Source organism: Lagenorhynchus albirostris, chromosome 8 (assembly GCF_949774975.1).
Source record: "Lagenorhynchus albirostris chromosome 8, mLagAlb1.1, whole genome shotgun sequence".
NCBI classification, from domain to species: Eukaryota; Metazoa; Chordata; class Mammalia; order Artiodactyla; family Delphinidae; genus Lagenorhynchus; species Lagenorhynchus albirostris.
The window spans coordinates 73,592,758-73,612,441 of NC_083102.1; the positions used below are offsets into that span (position 1 = coordinate 73,592,758).

At 38.1% G+C, this 19,684-nt stretch overlaps 1 protein-coding gene across 1 annotated transcript in view; it reads left to right on the forward strand.

Moving 5' to 3' along the window:
• The window catches only part of DNAH11 (dynein axonemal heavy chain 11), a 316,107-nt gene that overhangs the window by 98,609 nt on the left and 197,814 nt on the right, over positions 1 to 19,684 (forward strand). The window contains 2 exon segments of the mRNA XM_060157128.1: positions 10,589 to 10,738; positions 13,763 to 13,996. Coding sequence (XP_060013111.1) covers positions 10,589 to 10,738; positions 13,763 to 13,996 — 384 coding nt within the window.

The window sequence follows — 19,684 nt, forward strand, 5'->3', positions numbered from 1 at the left end:
AAGGCTCAAGATGCAAGTGGTTAGTTGGCTGCATGCAAGAGTGAATGACTTTTAGTTGAAATAAAATCAGTCAAAAATCCCTACTTTTTTATAGTGAGTAGAAGGTTGGAGGGCTTGCAGGTACCTACAGTGGAGGGAGGGGGTTGCCCTTGAGTTTAGGTTGCCACTGAGGATGAAATAGGGAAGAGGCAGGAAAAGGAAACTTTTCTGGAGCTAGACATAATAGGCACGTTAGCCATCCATCAGAAGGTAGAATAGTAGGAAAGAACAGAAACCTTGAAATCATGTAGACATGAGTTTAAATCCCGGCTCTGTTGATTTTTTTTTTTCTTCCTTGTATAGATATTGGAAAGACACAAAAATATTTGGTTCCTTTTTACTTATTATCGTAACACTTATTTTGTCATTTTGGGGGTCAAAATGAACACAGCATTAGTATTTTTAGGATCATTAAAGTAACGTATAATTCTTTTTTTTTTACATCTTTATTGGAGTATAATTGCTTTACAATGGTGTGTTAGTTTCTGCTTTATAACAAATTGAATCATTTATACATATACATATGTTCCCATATCTCTTCCCTCTTGCGTATCCCACCCTCCCTATCCCACCCCTCCAGGCGGTCACAGAGCACCGAGCTGATCTCCCTGTGCTATGTGGCTGCTTCCCACTAGCTATCTACCTTATCTGTTGATTATTAACTATGTTACTGCTTTACCTTTCTGAACCTCAGTTTCCTTATATACCAAATGGGGAAAGCAGTAGGTACTATATCTTTGATTTTTGAGCAAGCAGTAAAGCAAACATGTAAAGAACTAAGAAAAATGCTAGCATAGAACATAAAAATGGCCACAAATTCTTCCTCTCCCTTCATCCATGCCATTTCAATGTGAAGCTGCAATTTGCATCAAGGGGTAGAGCTTATTTCTCCATTTGGCTTCCTGTGTGACTTGTTTTGGCCAGTGTATCTTTAGCAAGAGGCTTGAAAAGCATTTGTACACTGCGGCTTGCCCTCTTGCTGCTCTTTGGAAACCTATGGCCACCTCCTCATGAATAAGCCAGGGCTAGCCTGCTGGATGAGGAGAAGCACATGCCCATACCCAAGCCACCAGCTGGACAACCGTCACACACATGGGAGAAGCCACCGATCACCAGCGGACTGCAGAGGTGTGAGGGTGCCCAGCTGGGACCAACTGAAAGAACCCAAAAGCCCCGACACAGAATTGTAAACTCTGAAATTGTTGCTTTTTTAAGCCACTAAATTTTGAGGTGGTTTGTTACACTGCAAAAACTAATTGATGCACATTATATATTCACATAGACATGTCTAAGTACAGAATGTACAATCATTAATACCAAGGACTTTATGTGTTACTGATGTAATATAAAAGATTTTACCTGAAATTCAAAAAAACCCCCAAAATGATAAATATCAAGTACCAATCCATGGAGCTAGTTTTTTTTATTTTCTTTCTTTTTATTTTTGTTTTGTTTTTCTTCTTCCTGAAGATACCTTCCTATTAGCTATGCATTGTTTTGACATTCGTGAGTGTGAGAGAACTGGTGAAAATATCATGAGTTGGTGTGTTTCTGAATCTTCGCTAGACTGAAATACTCTGCCTAGTAATGTGTTCATTTCCCCCTCTTTTTTCAATTTATACAGGTATTTTGTCAAACTCTGACATGATTTTTCATTAGAAAAACGCATACATTCACATGATGAGCTATCAAGATCAAACCTACCAAAAGCCTAAGATTAAAAAGACTCACAGTACTGGGCTTCCCTGGTGGCGCAGTGGTTGAGAGTCTGCCTTCCGATGCAGGGGACACGAGTTCGTGCCCCCGTCCGGGAAGATCCCACATGCCGCGGAGAGGCTGGGCCTGTGAGCCATGGCCACTGAGCCTGTGCGTCCGGAGCCTGTGCTCCGCAACAGGAGAGGCCACAACAGTGAGAGGCCTGCGTACCGCAAAAAAAAAAAAAAAAAAAAAAGACAGTACTAAATAATGGTAAGGATGTGGAGCAATGAGAATGTTCCTATCTAGCCAGTGTGATTGTAGATTGGTACAACCACTCAGGAAACCTGTTTGACAATATCTTCTAAATTTGAATATAATAATACATTATTATCCAGCAGTTTCTCTTCTTAGTGTATACTCAGCAGAAATGTATACATAGGTGAACCAAAATACGTGACAAGAATTTTCATAGCTACATTATCCATGACACCCCCAAACTCGAAATAATCCAAATGTCCCTGAACAGTTGAATGCGTAAATACATCGTGTAATATTCATATAACAGAGTACCACATAGCAATGAAGAAGAAAACTGGTGCTATACGTAATAACATGAACAAACCTCACTAACATGATGTTGAATGATAGAAGGCAGACGCAAGAATACATATTGTATGACTCCCCTTATGTAAAGGTAATATCCATTTTTTAAAAAAAATTTATTAGAGTATAGTTGATTTATAATGTGTTAGTTTCAGCTGTACAGCAAAGTGATTCAGTTATACATATATTCATTCTTTTTCAGGTTTTTTCCCATATAGATTATTACAGAATATTGAGTAGACTTCTCTGTGCTATACAGTGGGTCCTTGTTGGTTACCTGTTTTATACATAGTAGTGTCTGTATGTTACTCCCAAGTTCCTGATTTATTCCTCCTCCACAATGTTTCCTCTTTGGTAACCACAGGTATGATTTCAATACCTGTTCGTCTGTTTCTGTTTTGTAAATAAGTTCGTTTTTATCATTTTTTTAAAATTAGATTGCACTTATAGATGTAGAAGACAATTTTATGGTTACCAGGGAGGAAAGGGGAGGAGGGATAAATTGTGAGATTGGGATTGACATATACATACTACTATATATAAAATAGATAACTAATAAGGACCTACTGTATAGTACAGGGAACTCTACTGAATACTCTGTAATGACCTACATGGAAAAGGTGTCTAAAAAAGAGTGGACATATGTATTTGTATAACTGATTCACAGTGCTGTACAGCAGAAAGTAACACAACATTGTAAACCAACTATACTTCAATAAAACTTTTTTAAAAAGAAAAACTTTAGATTCCACATATGAGTGATATCATATGATATTTGTCTTTCTCTGTCTGATTTACTTCAGTGAGTATGATAATCTCTAAGTCCATCTGTGTTGCTGCAAATGACATTATTTTGGTTCTTTTTATATGGCTGAGTACTATTCCATTGTACATCTGTACCACATATTCTTTATTCATTCCTCTGTCGATGGACATTTAGGTTGCTTCCATGTCTTGGCTGTTGTAAATAGAGCTTCAATAAACAATGGGGTGCATGTATTTTTTGAATTATGGTTTTCTCCAGGTATATGCCCAGGAGTGGGATTGCTGGATCATATGGTAGTTCTATTTTTAGTTTTTTAAGGTACTGCCATACTGTTCTCTATAGTGGTTGTACCAATTTACATTCCCACCAACAGTGTAGGAGGGTTCCCTTTTCTCCACACCCTCTCCAGCATTTCTTGTTTGTAGACTTTTTGATGATGCCCATTCTAACCAGTGTGAGGTGATACCTCATTGTAGTTTTGATTTGCATTTCTCTAATAATTAGTGACGTTGAGCAGTTTTTCATGTGCCTCTTGGCCAGCTGTATGTCTTTGGAGAAATGTCTATTTAGGTCATACGCCCATTTTTTGATTGGGTTGTTTGGGTTTTTTTGACATAGAGCTGCATGAGCTGTTTATATATTTTGGAGATTAACCCCTTGTCAGTCACTTCGTTTGCAAATATTTTCTCCCATTCTGTGGGTTGTCCTTTTGTTTATGGTTTCCTTTGCTGTGCACAAGTCTTTAAGTTTAATTAGATCCTATTCGTTTATTTTTGTTTTTATTTTCATTACTCTAGGAGGTGGATCCAAAAAGATATTGCGATTTATGTCAGAGAGTGTTCTGCCTACGTTTTCTTTTCAGAGTTTTATAGTGCCCAGCCTTACATTTAGGTATTTGATCCATTTTGAGTTTATTTTTGTGTGTGGTGTTAGAGAATGTTCTAATTTCATTCTTTTACAGGTAGCTGTCCAGTTTTCCCAACACCGTTTATTGAAGAGACTGTCTTTTCTCCATTGTATATTACTGCCTCCTTTGTCATAGATCAATTGACCATAGGTGCGTGGGTTTATTTCTGGGCTTTCTATCCTGTTCCATTGATCTCTATTTCTGTTTTTGTGCCAATACCATACTGTTTTGATTACTGTAGCTTTGTAGTATAGTCTGAAGTCAGGGAGCCTGCTTTGGCTATTCGGGGTCTTTTGTGTTTCCATACACATTGTGAAATTTTTTGTTCTAGTTCTGTGAAAAATGCCATTGGTAATTTTTTTTATTAATTAACTAATTTATGGCTGTGTTGGGTCTTTGTTTCTGTGCAAGGGCTTTCTCTAGTTGTGGCAAGCGGGGGCCACTCTTCATCGTGGTGCACGGGCCTCAGTGTCGTGGCCTCTCTTGTTGTGGAGCACAGGCTCCAGATGCACAGGCTCAGTAATTGTGGCTTATGGGCCCAATTGCTCCGCGGCATGTGGGATCTTCCCAGACCAGAGTTCGAACCCGTGTCCCCTGCATTGGCAGGCAGATTCTCAACCACTGTGCCACCAGGGAAGCCCGCCATTGGTAATTTGATGGGGATTGCACTGAATCTGTTGAATGCCTTGGGTAGTATAGTCATTTTCACAATGTTGATTCTTCCAGTCCAAGAGCATGGTATATCTTTCCATTTGTTGTGTCATCTTTGGTTTCTTTCATTAGTGTCTTATAGGTTTTGTAGTACAAGTGTTTTGCCTCCTTAGGTAGGTTTATTCATAGATATTTTATTCTTTTTGATGTGACGGTAAATGGGATTGTTTCCTTAATTTATGTTTCTGATCTTTCATTGTTAGTGTATAAGAATGCAAGAGATTGCTGTGTATCAATTTTGTTGTTGTTGGGGTTTTTTTGGCCGTGCCACACAGCTTGCAAGATCTCAGTTCCCCAACCAGGTATTGAACCTGCATCCTTGGCAGTGAAAGCACAGAGTCCTAACCACTGGACCGCCAGGAAATTCCATTGATTTTGTATCCTGCGACTTGTTGAATTCATTGATGAGCTCTAGTAGTTTTCTGGTAGCATCTTTAGGATTTTCTGTGTATAGTATCATGTCATCTTACAGTTTTACTTCTTTTCCAATTTGGATTCCTTTTATTTCTTTTTTTTCTCTGATTTCCCTGGCTAAGACTTTCAAAACTGTGTTGAATGAAAGTGGCAACAGTGGACATCCTTGCCTTGTTCCTGATCTTAGAGGGAATGCTTTCACCGTTTCACCATTGAGAGTGATGTTAGCTGTGGGTTTGTGATATGGGCTTTATTAGGTAATGTCCATTTTTGAGAGGAGGGACTAGTGACTGACATGGGCCATGAGGATTTTTTGGGGGGTTCAGGTGTATTCAGTTTCTTAATTGTCTCAGTGGTTACAAGAGTTTTGTTCACTTTGCTAAAATTTATTACACGTGATTTTTTTTAACTTTTCTATTTAAATTTTCAAAAGGTTATTTAAAAACTCAAGAGTTTGTATTGTCAGCATATCTATATATATTTACATACACATGCTAAAAATGTTAAGGAAGAAATACAGAATCAGCACTGATAATATAGGTATGTCCAAGTTATATTAATTAGTGAAAAATCAAATTGCAAAATATTATGTATACTATGATTTTATTTTTGGTAAAAGCAAACCAAGCAATACCCAATACCTAGGATTGGCTATAATGGTTTACAAAATTTATAACAAATTTAGTCTTTCTGAATTATATAATTGCATGTTCACTGTTGAAAATTTGAAAAATATAAAAATACTAAAGATCAGAATAACATACTACTAGATGCTAGTTTTGAGTGGTTATAGTTTTTCTTTATATGTCTGTATTTGCGTAGGTAAGAACATATATACTTAATCAAAATTGAAATGTTCTTCTATAATATGTTTAATGTTGATAAAAGTTTTTCATTATATGAAAGTGCTATAACTGATTTAACCAACTTCTAGAAAGTTTTTGCATATTTAGACTTTCAACAGTGTTGCATGTCCATTTCCCTATACTGTCACCTATACTGAGTATTATTAAAAACATAAAACACAACAATAAACTATTCAACATTGTGACAGACTTAAATTTTTGTACATGTAGAAATAAAGGACTCATTCTTCTCTTGTTCTAGAGGATAATATTCACAATAGACAGGACTGCCTACATTTTGGACATTACTTATCTTCTCACAAATACTATCATGAGTATTACCATCATTATGTATAAATGAGTTAATGACTACGTATGAATGAATCCTGAGGTGTTCATCATGCCAGGAGTGATATTAGGACTTTGTGTCTATTTTATCTCAGTTAATCAGCAGCAGCATCTTTCATAGATGTGGCAAATATGAAATGAGATATAGGCAAAAAGCAAGGGGTAAGCTTTGTGAATGTATAGTAGCCATACAGGGAAACTGGGACATAGCAATATATCGAAGATATACATAGAAGCATATGTAGAAACTATATGATTTCGTTTTTCTTCCCTTTCTTTTCTAGGTGAACATAGGGTAGACTGCTGATCTGATTGCTGTATTAGTTTGCATTTTAAATTATAAAATTACCTAGATGAGTAAATATTTTTTACTTTATTTACAGGTAGATAAATGTCAGCTCTTGAAAAGGCAGCTCTCCCTGTGCACAGACCTGAAAAATACGAATTTCAGTTACCAAGGATCAGTTTAACTCTGTTCCCCCAATAACATGGTTCAAATTTCACATACTACGGTGTGTTAACTGTGAGTGGTCTCGAGAGGCACCAACTTCATTGCTGCCTCCTCAGTCCACAAAAATCACCATGTCAGTAACAGATGTACATCTTGACTCGTGACCAGTTACGTCACACCTTTCAAAGTCTGTCTGTGGTCGGCTGTCACACATTTGTTGTTTGATTCTGACGTAATCAGCAAAGAACCTAGTGTGTTACCGCCTTGTCCCCAGTGAAGAACCCACATGACGGTTTACAAAAATAAACCTTCAAAAGAGGGAATTAGTAATGAAGTTGATAGTATAGCAAAGTAGTGAAAATTGATAATGCTAGACATGAAATTTGAATCATAGATGTAGCTATGGAAGAGAAAGGTGACTGTGGAAGTAACACTACAACATTTGAGAGGTTCTAGATATGCAGCCAGAGGATTATAGTGAAAATGAACTCATTGATATAAATGTAAACCCTGGTTGTGCCAGAAAGGATGAAGATGTCCTAGAGGAAGTGATACCAGGAAAAAAAAACTTGACATTAAAGAAACTCTCAGAAATATCAGGACACGGAGACCTCAAAGGATGAAAGGTTGGCAGCCAATCCAAACTTCCAAAGGAATATGGCGACTACACAAAGCATAGGGAAGGTGCTCACTCAGTATTTTAAGTTACAAGATGAGAAGAAGGAGGCAAGCACTGTTCGAACTACTCTTGATAATTTTCCTATAAGGAGTAAAACACTTAATTTTTAATTTTCTTTTAGTATTTTAAGTTAGTGTACTAAGTATTAGTTTACACTTTTTATTTCTCTGTACTTTTATAACCAAGAGTGAGAGGGATTTTAATGTTTTAACAAAAATTTTTAGCGGCCAAAGCACAGTCGTAAGTTTGCCCATTGATCGTGGAGGTTGCATGGTGGTTTTTACAATCGTGCACTACTGTACAAAGCAGGGGCTGCCTATCTGTCTACGCACCTGTGGGCAGATGCACCTGATTTACTGTAAACCAGTGGAACAGCATTTCAATTTTTTTGCTAACCTTTTAGAAACCTACTCAAGATACAACAAAATTATTGAATTTCATGATTTGAAGTGTTCAAATCCATTCTGTTTCTTTAGTGTGGTACCAAGAGGGGGCCTCTGAGGCATTCGTTTTTTAAACTGTAACATAAGTCTTTCCAAAGACCAAACTAGGAAAAAGGAATTTTAATTTTGAGTTAGCAGGTACAAAGGGATATCATTAGAAATGGAACAAATCTGAGGTCAACAGTATCCTTGTTAGTTTAAAAAAATGGTCCTGTTCTCTCAGAAGCTCTAAATGGAAGGCAGACTAGGAAAATATCCAACTTCAACATGCCAGGCATAAGTCATGGGAGAACCTCAGGCCGTGGGGTTTGCGTTTCCTGGTCACCCACTGAGTGACTAGAGGACTGGAGTTCTTTTGAAATGCTTTCCTCACCAAAGCAATGATGTTTGAGGATGTCTGACGGTCGAGGTCTCATTTATCCCGCAGCTTTGTACCTGACTATTATTTGTACCTGACTAGGCCCATTACACAGTAGAAGCCATTAAACGTCTGTGCACTTCCTGGCCACTTCAGCTGTGACAGCGATTTGTTAGAGGATTGGAGATACTTTCTGTGTATAATGTCCTGTGGGTTATGTACAGGGATGTGGGAGACTGTGGTAACCCAAGCAGTGATCATCAGCTACCCCTCTGTCTACACTGAAAGTGAGAGACTCAAAAACTCATCTATTTTAAACTCGGAAGATTCCTTGCTGTGCTTTTCTTCAGTACTAAAACTGTGAATTCAGCAAAAATGTTAAGGCTAAAAGCTTCAAAGATTAAATCACCCTTAAGGAGTTCCTTACCAATATTGGTACTGGTCTTTTCACATGGGAAATTTAGGCAGGTTGCTGTTGTTTGTAGAAGCTGCTATTGGTATAGTTATCAAGTCCAGTTAAACTGCGTTTCAAGAAAAACTCATTGCAGAGATGGCTTTAATGCTATGTGCTGGGAAATGTCAGCACCTTTTATTATTATTTTTTTTTTTACTGAGGTGAAATTCAGGTAACATAAAATTAGCCATTTTAAAGTGTATGATTCATTGACATTTTGTCTGTTCACAGTGTTGTGCATCCATCACTTCTGTCTAGTTCCTAAATATTTTCATCACCCCACAGTAAAACCTCGTGCCCATTAAGAAGTCATCGTGCATTCCCCCGTCCCCCTGTCTCCTAGTAGCCATCAGTCTGCTTTCTGTTTCTGTGGATTTACCTATTCTGGCCATTTCACATACATGGAATCATACACTATATGATCTTTTGTGACTGACTTCTTTCACGTAGCATGATGTTTTCAGGGTTCATCCATGTTGTGGAGTGTACCAGTACTTACTTCCTTTTGATGGTTGAACAATATTCCATTGTATGGATATGCCACAGTGCACAATGTGTCCATTCATCCATCAGTGGACATTTGGGTTGGTTCCACCTTTTGGCTGCTGTGAATAATACTGCTCTGAACTTTTGTGCAAGTATTTGAGTACATGTTTTCAGTAATTTGGGGTATATATCTAGGAGTGGAATTACTGGGTCTTATGACAAGTTTATAGTTAACTTTTTGAGGAATCACCAAACTGTTTCCCACTTCTCAGGTTTTACAGTAATTTTGCCAAGTGTAAGGAGGATGCACTTGTTCCCTTTCCTGATACCTCCTGTGGTTCACTCTGCCCTTTATTCAGTCCACCCCAGGGGCAGGTAGAGCGGCTTCCCTTACTGATAGCCTGCAGAACACGCGTCTTCCTCTCCTTTCCTCCTTGCCAGTCCTGCTGGTTGGAGAGGCCGATCCCGGTCTGTGTTGATATGCCCAGATGGATAAGTCTTACTGATTCTTGTGTTCTGTTTGGAGGCCAGTTGGGCTTTCATCTCTGAACTGGCCTCTAGCAGAACAAGTGCTGCTCTTTGTCTTTTTAACTTGGTTTTATTTTTCAAGGAGTCCAGAACCTGCACAGGGTTCAGTATGCTATTTACTGGGGGTTCTTTTGGAGATCCCACAACTTAGGATGTAAAAGGTTATGATGCTCGAAGAGTTTGAACTTTGTAGATGTGGCTTGGACGTGGAGGTTTAAGATCTAACTGCCACTTATTCTTAGCAGTGTCAACTTGATGAAGTCACCTAATACTTTACCTTCAATTTCTTTATCAGTGAAAATGGGGGAATCCCATTCACCTTTCTGATGTAACAGATATGCTCTGGGTCTCATGTAGATAGCAAAGCAAGTGCACAATAACATAGGACCTGACCCAAGAATAAGACTGTATCTAATTTACATTTTTGTTTCACATATTTTAACACAGCTGTTTTTTTTAAAACAATATAAGGTCTTTTATGGTGTAAGTAAAATACCATGTCTGAATTTTAATAACCTGACCACAAAATTCCCAGCAGCATGATTGCTACAGGAATATGGTACAGATAGAGAAGTTGGTAAGTCTCCAGCCTTTAAGGAGAAAATAGATAACCTAGCAGGGTAAGTATTCGCCTCCCAACACCTGTTGATGTGATCAGAGTGCCTGGCCACTTCTCCATCTGGGTCATTTCAAACTCTGGAATTGAAGAAGTGATTTTTATTTGGAAGAAAAACATTTTGAGGCATCTCTGTAACGATATAAAGACAGTTTTGTGAATTCATTTAGCCACATCTGCAGATTACCAGAATATATATGCAGTAAGAAATGCTCTTATCTCTTCTTATTATCTTGTCTTAGGTTACACACCACCTTTCCAAACTCTTTGACAGCATTGTAGATCTGCAGTTTGAAGGCGATCAGGATGTTTCCGCGCACAGGGCCGTTGGAATGTACAGCAAAGAAAAGGAATACGTCCCATTCCCAGCTGAGTGTGAATGCATAGGCCACGTAAGATTTGCTTATGAGGTTCTCTATGCCAGAGAAGTACTGGGGGGATAATTTTTAAAAGTTGACCAAGAAAAAATCAACTCATGTCAAATGAGGCTCTGGTTAGTTTTGTGCTCAGAGATTCCCGTTTACCTGTGTCCGGTGTGACAGAGGGCTCCTCTGCCATGCTTCCCACTCTGATCATCAGGCTTCAGCACCCTGCAGGAGCTCACACTTGCTCACAGTTGAGCCAGATGGGAGGGACTGTCACAGACTGAACGAGTAAACCCCAGAATTAGTAGCAAATGCCACCCAGTGACTGAGTCTCCTACAGAGCATATTGTTTTCACCCCTGCTCAGAGTACAGGGAAGGGTTAGGGTGAAGCAGCACCTTGCAATGAAGCATGTTTTAAAGAGGCTGTGGTTCAGGATTCTGACATGGGTGTTGTAAATGGCTGCTCGTAAATAAAGTTGACTGAGTCCGCTAAGCTAATGTCATGTACACTAATTACCGTGTGCACAGACAGTTAACATCCTCTCTTCTCTCACAGCCAGACACCTCAAACACATTCTTAACAGTTACCTATAAAAATGGCTCTTAACGATTTACGAAGCAGCTCTTGGTGTTTTCAGATGATTTAGAGGAGTTGCATCTTTTTACGACGATGCTTATATAGGTTGAGTTAATCCACAGGGTAACTGAGACAGTAGCCTCTATTGCAGAACAGTTTAGGTTGAGGCAGGGGGTTCCTTAAACGGTCCCTTGCAGAAATGTGATGGCAACCTTTTTTTTTTTTTTTTACAAGGGTTTCCTTTATTCCTCTCTGTTGCTTTTTAATATTGTACCAGAAAAATCCTGCCAAATGCAGGGGAAGCAGATGGTGGAATACTTTGATTAAAGTATATTTGTGATCTCTGGGGCTCTTTAGGATATTATTACAATGATTAGAAAAAATCACCATAAACTATCTTGACAAAAGTGTGTTGCTGTCTGCCTCCCCCCGGCAGACTGCTAGCTGACTGGCATAGTGCCCAGAAGGACAGTCCAACCATAGATGTGGGTGTCACTAGCAGGAACCCGTGGTACTAAAAGTTTTCACAGTGCTCTAACTTATTTTATATAAGCAACTTATGCTAGAGACTTCTGGGCATGTAGCACATTTACCCTCTAATTGCCTGTTTTATAAAAAGATGCTTTTACTTTAGGTCTTCCCCCCCCTTCCCCCCACACTTTTATGATTGGTTCCTCCCAGTTTCGGCTCTTTGCGTTTTATTCGACAGATATTTATTGAATACCTACTATGTACCAGCTGCTGGGTTTGGCTTTTGGAGATCCAGAAAAGAATAAGACATGGCACCTGTCCTGGGGGACCTCTTAAGCTTATTGAATAAATGGATATTCACATAATTAGTGAGAATGGGAAGTGATAATTCTTGTTCTAGAGGGTCGGACAGAAGCTGATGAAAGACCAAGAAGTGGGAGATCAAGCAAGCACCTCATCAGGGCTTAGTTCTCAAATTATATTGAGCTGAGTTGCCGTTGGTGGCATAGTCTCTGAACACGGGTTGATGTGTCACCTTGTATGTGTGTTCGGTCTTCCCAGATGGACTGGAGAGTCCTCGAGAACAGGTGGCCATACTAAGGACATGGATCCCAGGGTATCTGGGATATGATCAAGTGATCCCTAATTTACTAAGAGAGCTTGCTGCTTGGTGACATTAAGAGTTGTGCGGAGTGACTACAGTAGTGATTAGGTCACCCTCTCTCAGGTATCTGAACAAAGCCCAGCTAGGAAGCCAGGAGAGAAGTCTTTTAGGATGTTGGGGATGGTTCTTCCCTTTTTCTTCCAATAGGGAAGGCTGTCAGCTCACTGACCACGTACCACTCCTTCCCAGTTCTCCAGAGAAAGAGGTTGTAGGAATGAATGCTGTGTCATCTTCACAGAGGCGGGGAAAGAAATCAGTTGTATAATCTTCAGGATCTCATATAGTCCTTGGAATTTATTTATTATAGTTATTTTTTTATTGATATGATCAATTATTTGCAAATGGTATAGGTATCCTTTTTGTTATATAATATCATCCCGAAGGAACAGATATATGGATAAATATAACAAAGCATATTTGAATAGGATGGAAAACTGGCTGAAATATATTTGTGGGAGCAAAATAAACTTCAAATGAATTTTTTAAAAAAAGATTTTCACAAGTCGGCGGTTGTCCTCTCATACTCTCCTGCTGTGTAATTTATGACAAGTGTGAGGATGAGAGCCAGTAGGGAATATAATTAAGATACTTGCTGAAAACACTTTGACTTAAGACTAGGAACTATGTAGATTTGAGGGTAGAATCTTTAGTAGATTTAAAAATTATCAAAAGATACATTTAAAAAATCAGTTGCCTAGACTCACAGACATAGAAAGCAAATTTATGGTTACCAAAGGGGAAAGGGGGCAGAGGGATGAATTAGGAGTTTGGGAGTAATGGATACACACTGCTATATATAAAACAAATAAACAACAAGGACCTACTGTATAGCACAGGGAACTATATTCAATATCTTGTAATAACCCATAATGGAAAAAATTCTGAAAAAGAATATAACTGAATCCCTTTGCTGTATACCTAAAACTAACACAACATTGTAAATCAACTGTACTTCGGTTTAAAAAATCAATTTCCTATTATTTCCAAACCTCTAGAATTTTACTCTAGCATATTGGCTGTGATGCTTGGTTTCTCAAAACACTGTGTGTTATCAGAGGGGATCTTGGTCTAGAACCATCAGGTCTTCAAATCTGAAAAATGAATAATGGAGAACACCTTGTCTGTTTAGGATGTGGAATTTTATCAGCCAGCTGGTAGGTGAAATAAGATGAGCAGTATCCCGGTAGAATCCAGGTTCATGTAGGAAGGACTTCATTAATCAGTAGTTCACTGGCTCGTTATACGTATAACTGTGTAGCCTTCAAGGCCATGAGAGGATGGAATAATCCCTTTTTCATAGTTAAGCCTGTGTTACAACACTTCCATTTGCTTCAAAAGGTGGAAACGTGGCTTCTGCAGCTGGAACAGACCATGAAAGAGACAGTGCGACGTTCTATCACAGAAGCCATCGCAGCCTATGAGGACAAACCCAGGGAACTGTGGATTTTTGATTTCCCGGCTCAGGTCGCACTAACTAGCTCACAAATCTGGTGGACTACAGATGTAGGAATAGCCTTCAGTAGGCTAGAGGAAGGCTACGAAACGGCCCTAAAGGATTTCCATAAAAAACAGGTATTTTATAAGATTTATGATTTTGAGATTTAAAGGGACTTGAAGAGGTAAGCTTCATTCATTCATTCTTGTTTTATGGAGTGTCATCTGTGTTCAAGGTATGACGCTAGGAAGATTTTAGCAATCATTTGTTTAGCTTTCCATTTTATAGTTTGGTGTTGTCCTTCTTGTTTTCTACATGGGCTTAAAACACATCCATCCTTAAACAACAAGGTCCTACTGTATAGCACAGGGAACTATATTCAATATCATGTGATAAACCATAATGGAAAAGAATATAAAAAAGAATGTGTGTGTATATATATATATATATATATATATATATATATATATACACACATACATATATATAACTGAGTCACTTTGCTGTACAGCAGAAATTAACACAACATTGTAAATCAGCCATACTTCAATAAAAAATAAATAAAACAAACAAATAAAAAACATCCATCCTTGTCCATTATCTCCCAAGGATCTAGTATACCACCCACACCTAGATACTGTACATATTTTTTTCCTCCTATGTAAGACTCTCCAATTACGCTTTCAAAGGAAGTTGCAAATGTCAGTCATCTTTACCCCTAAACACTTTTATTAATACATACCCATTTCATAAGTTTAATTTCAGTTACTGTATCTGAATTTACCAAAGTTCTTTTTGGTTCTTTAAAAATCAGTTTTATAATGACATGTCTTCGTTATGGTTTTTATTCTTCTATCTCTTTAATAGTCTTATTTAGGTGGTTCTGTTCCTTTGAGGCTGTTTTTTTTAATTTGAACTTGTTTTTTGTATGTTTATTTTTAAAGGTTATCTTCAGGTTGGCTTTTTTTTTTCTGGAGGAATTCTGTGCGTTCTACACTGAGCAGATGTCCCTACATGTTTTTCTCCTTGTTGCCTCCAGGTTTCTACAGGTTTTGTGAGTTCGGGATTAATTTTGTGGTTAGTTACTCAGTCTGGGATTTACCGATCATAGTGGCAAGGTCATTTTGGATGCCATAGCTTCACATGGCTTAGGCCTGAGATTTTGATTTCTTTTAGAGGACTTTTTTCCTATCCGAAGCCCCAAGATGTTTCACGCTTTCCTCTTGCTTCTCTGAGCTGGTGGGTAGAGTTTTTCTAGAACCTTTTATTGGACTGTGTAATACTCTGAGGATCTTGGCTTTATGTCAGCATCTCAGTTCTAACTCCCTGCCTTGCTCAGGGAGTATAAGAGGCAGAGAACAGAAATGTTGTGTTGCCATGTGGGCAATTTAAACTTCAGTCTCCGATGTTTGGGTCTCTACTCAAATTCTCCTTTCAGCAGCCGTGGCATTAGCCTGTTAACCTCATTCTACTGCTCTAGCTTGGATGCACATCCTTGGCATTAGGGACTATCACCCACTCTCCCCCAACCCTTTCCCTTTCTTCCTTCCCCCTCTCTGTTTTCCCCTCTCTCATGTTTGGCTATGTACTTTGCATGTGGATGTGTTTCGTTTTACTCAAATATCCTCTGTGTTAATAAAGGAATTGTCCATTCAGTTTAACCCAATATGTTATAAGACTGCCTGTTGTTATTATCACTGCTATTTAGGTGGTTTTTATTTTTGGCTCTCAATAATAATACTGTAGTAAACAGCTTTGCATTTACATCCATGTTGCACATATTTTTCTTTATTTCTTCAGGATGAACTTCCAGATGTAGAATTGCTAGGTCAGAGACTATACCTTCTTAAGCCTTTGAAACATCATGCCAAGTTTACCTTCCCAGTATCAGTGCATGAGAGTTGTCTATTGCCTCCCCTGTCATCAACATTGGGTTGATTCTTTTTTTTTTAACATCTTTATTGGAGTATAATTGCTTTACACTGGTGCGTTAGTTTCTGCTTTATAACAAAGCGAGTCAGCTATACATATACATATATCCCCATATCTCCTCCCTCTTGCATCTCCCTCCCACCCTCCCTATCCCACCCCTCTAGGTGGTCACAAAGCACCGAGCTGATCTCCCTGTGTTATGTGGCTGCTTCCCACTAGCTATCTATTTTACATTTGGTAGTGCATATATGTCCATGCCACTCTCTCACTTTGTCCCAGCTTACCCTTCCCCCTCCCCATGTCCTCAAGTCCATTCTCTACGTCTGCATCTTTATTCCTGTCCTGCCCCTAGGTTCTTATGGAACAGGTTAGAAAGCCCAGAGATAAACCCACGCACATATGGTCACCTTATTTTTGATAAAGGAGGCAAGAATATACAATGGAGAAAAGACAGCCTCTTCAATTAGTGCTGCTGGGAAAACTGGACAGCTACATGTAAAAGAATGAAATTAGGACACTCCCTAAAACCATACACAAAAATAAAATCAAAATGGATTAAAGACCTAAATGTGAGGGTTGATCCTTTTTATTCTTAGAGCTAAAGTTATTTATATTCCAGTAGCCTTAGGTTATTCAGCTAATTAAGAAAATTTAGCTTTTTTCTCCTTTAAAATAGTTTTAAAGTTTTCCATTTTGTTCAAGTTATAATAATGCTTCTTTTTCATGTTAGATGAGAAGTAGACAAAGAGGGTGGTTTATGAAGACAGTATTTATGGGCTTAATTATGAAACACTTCCAGCATGAATTGAATGTTTGACAGACCAGCCAACAGATGCCTTCAATACAGCATTTCAATGTTGCCACTGGTACTAATATGCACACCAGAGCAGCTAACATTTGAATATTGTTAAAGCTGCAGTTTGGTTCATGAGAAGTGTGTGCATCTAAATTGAAACCCCATTAGTTTTCACTCTTTAAAAATGGTGGTAACAGTCTGTTGGAGTTTGTTTTTAATTAAAACTACCCTTGCTAATACTGTGAGCAGTTTTTAAGGTGAACTTCAGTCCTTTAAAATAGCTTAATTTCAAAACTGAAATCAGAGTTGGCTGTAACTGACAATCTACCTGAACAAGTAATTTCTTTCCTTAGTTCTCAGTTCCAAATTGAGAACTAAGTGAGGTAAACGAAGATAATTATTTTAAACTTTATTTCCCACCAGACATATTATAATTGCATGTTAGGTAGTGTTGGGATTAAAGGCAAAAATACTGCATTTTGAATATATATCCCTGCCTCGCCAGAGTCTTTGAAAGTAAAACAAATAAAATATAATTTCTCAAATTTGAGCATTCCTTGGCAAAAGTATTTGGTTAGGCTTGGGATCTGATAAGAAAGTTTTTCCATTCTTCTTTATCATTGAGCTGTGTGCAAATCAGCGAAAAAGAGATGGAAGCATTTTGGATTCAAAATATTATTTACAAGTGTGCTGGGACATTGCCTAGGGTACTTTTAATAAGACTCACAATAAACAATATAAATCTTTTCTTATTTAACTATTTATCCTTTCTGACCACAAATATTCAGAAATATTATAGGTATAAGAAAGAGACTCTCATTTTCCTGCTTAGGGTCAGTTTTTGGCCTCATTTTTAATCGTTGAGAAATTTTTCAGAAACAATTGCATACCGTGTTGATAGTGTTCTTATCTTGCCCTGACCCTTTGACCCAAATAGGGAAGGCTGTGAAGCCTGCAGTTACACAGTGTATATTGGAAATGAGTTTTTTGTTTGTTTTTGTCTTTATAGAAATTTGTGACCTGATAGGCTCATGCTTCATAACAGCAGGAAGCTACAAGATGATGAGTAGAGCACATATTCTCTACCGCCCCTCTCATCTGTTAACAGAAAATTTTTCCACAGACAATTTACTGACCTAGTAGGCTTTCATTCAGTGATTCATCAATCAGGCAGCATTCAGTCTGCAGATGGAAAGGAGCTCCAAAGAGCTGTAGAAGACGAGAGATTTTTATAGACCAAAGTAAGCAGGAGCAAGGAAGGGGGCATTTGCTGATTAGTTAAAGCAGGGTTACTTTCCTCGTAAGGAGCAAAGGGAAGCCTGGAGCCAGGTCAGGTAACGTGTGCTGAGCAGGCAAACACTGCTTGGTTGACCTAAGCCTGCTTTTTCTGGGAGAGCCCAACATAGAAACAGTTAAGTTTTGGTTTGCCGATGTGGGTAACGTGAGCAACTCCATCTTAGGCCCAACCTGGTTACTTTAACACATCAAAAATTATGTTGAATGACAAGGTATAGGAAAAAAAAATCATATTGTACCTGGAAATACTGGACCGGATAATTTGAGGAATGCCTAGAAGTTGATAACAGATGGAATCAAACTGATAGATGAATAAGAGCAGAGAAAATCACAGTCTAAACATATTAAAAAGAAGAAGCTATTGCCATGATAAACCTATTTTATCCCAGTGAAACTCCAGAGAAATTACAAACTGAGATTCAGTAAAGGTAAAAAACATGTGGGGCTCATGGCCCATGGTCAGTGATAATTAATGAATATGTAAGAGGTGGGCAGTTGGAACCAGTCCTGCCTCCTGTACATCCCAAGAGATTATCAGATTATCAGGATAAAGCCCTGAGAAATACTTCATAAACAAAGTGAGACGTTTATTGAGGACTTCTGCCATGACTGTCTTGACTGTAGATCTTGGGTTGGACAACTTTTTCTGTGCAGGATGGAATAGTAAATATTGTAGTCTTTATGGGCTTTGTAATCTCTTTCACAACCACTCCTCTCTGCTGTTGGAGTAGGAAAGAAGCCATAGGCAATTGTTAACTGAATGGGCATGCTGAGTTGCAGTCAAACTTTATTTATAAGTACAGGTGGTGGGCCATACTTGGTTCATTACCTGTAGTCTACCAATTCCTGTTCTAGAGGAAAAAGCAGAACAGATCCTGAAGTCACTCAAGATCGCCACAATAAGTGGAGGTAACAAAAGAAGAGCTTTGTTACCCATATAGGCCATGAGTCCAGTCTGATCCATTAACTCAAGCGTTGGTTCTTTGAACAGATCAAACACTGACAAAGATTTGCAGTTCAGAGGAGCCAGCAGAAACAATAAAGGGATAGGGAAAAGAAAAATCTCTTGTACGACAAAGAGATTTTTTTAGAAGACTGTACAACACTACATGTGATTTTATACTAATATTTAAGTTGAAAATCTAAATTAAATGGATAATTTTCTATGAACACTGTTTCTAAGATTAATTCAAAATGAGGTGGAAAACTTGAGTAGACCAGTAACCACACAAATGATAGAAATGGTAAGAAAGTTTAAATTTAAAGATAGGTACCTTGTAAATAGAGCCCTGTTCCAATGGTTTCTTTAATTTCTCTGAACAGTGTTTTCTGTAGTTTTCAATGCAGAGGTCTTATACATTTCTTGCTAGATTTATTTTTAGATAATTGATATGTTTTGATGCTGTAAACATATGCTAATTAATTTTAAATTTTCTGTTTGTGGCTGATATACAGAAATATATTGATGTTTTAATATTTACCTGTGTCTTGAGACTTCGCCACATTTGCTTGCTAGTTGTAGTAGGTTTTTGGTTTTTTTTTAGTATAGTTTCACAGGTTTTCTATGTACATGAGTATACCATCTGTAAATAATGACAGTTTTACTTCTGACCTTCCATTCTCTTTTGCCATTTATTTCCTTTTCTTGAGTCATTGAATTGGCTACGACCTTGAATATAATGTTACATAGAAGTAATCCCACTCTTAGGGAAGAACAATGTTTTACCATTAAGTACGATAGTAGTTCTAGATTTTTGTAGATGACCTTTCTCAAATAGAGGGGAATACCTTCTATTACTAC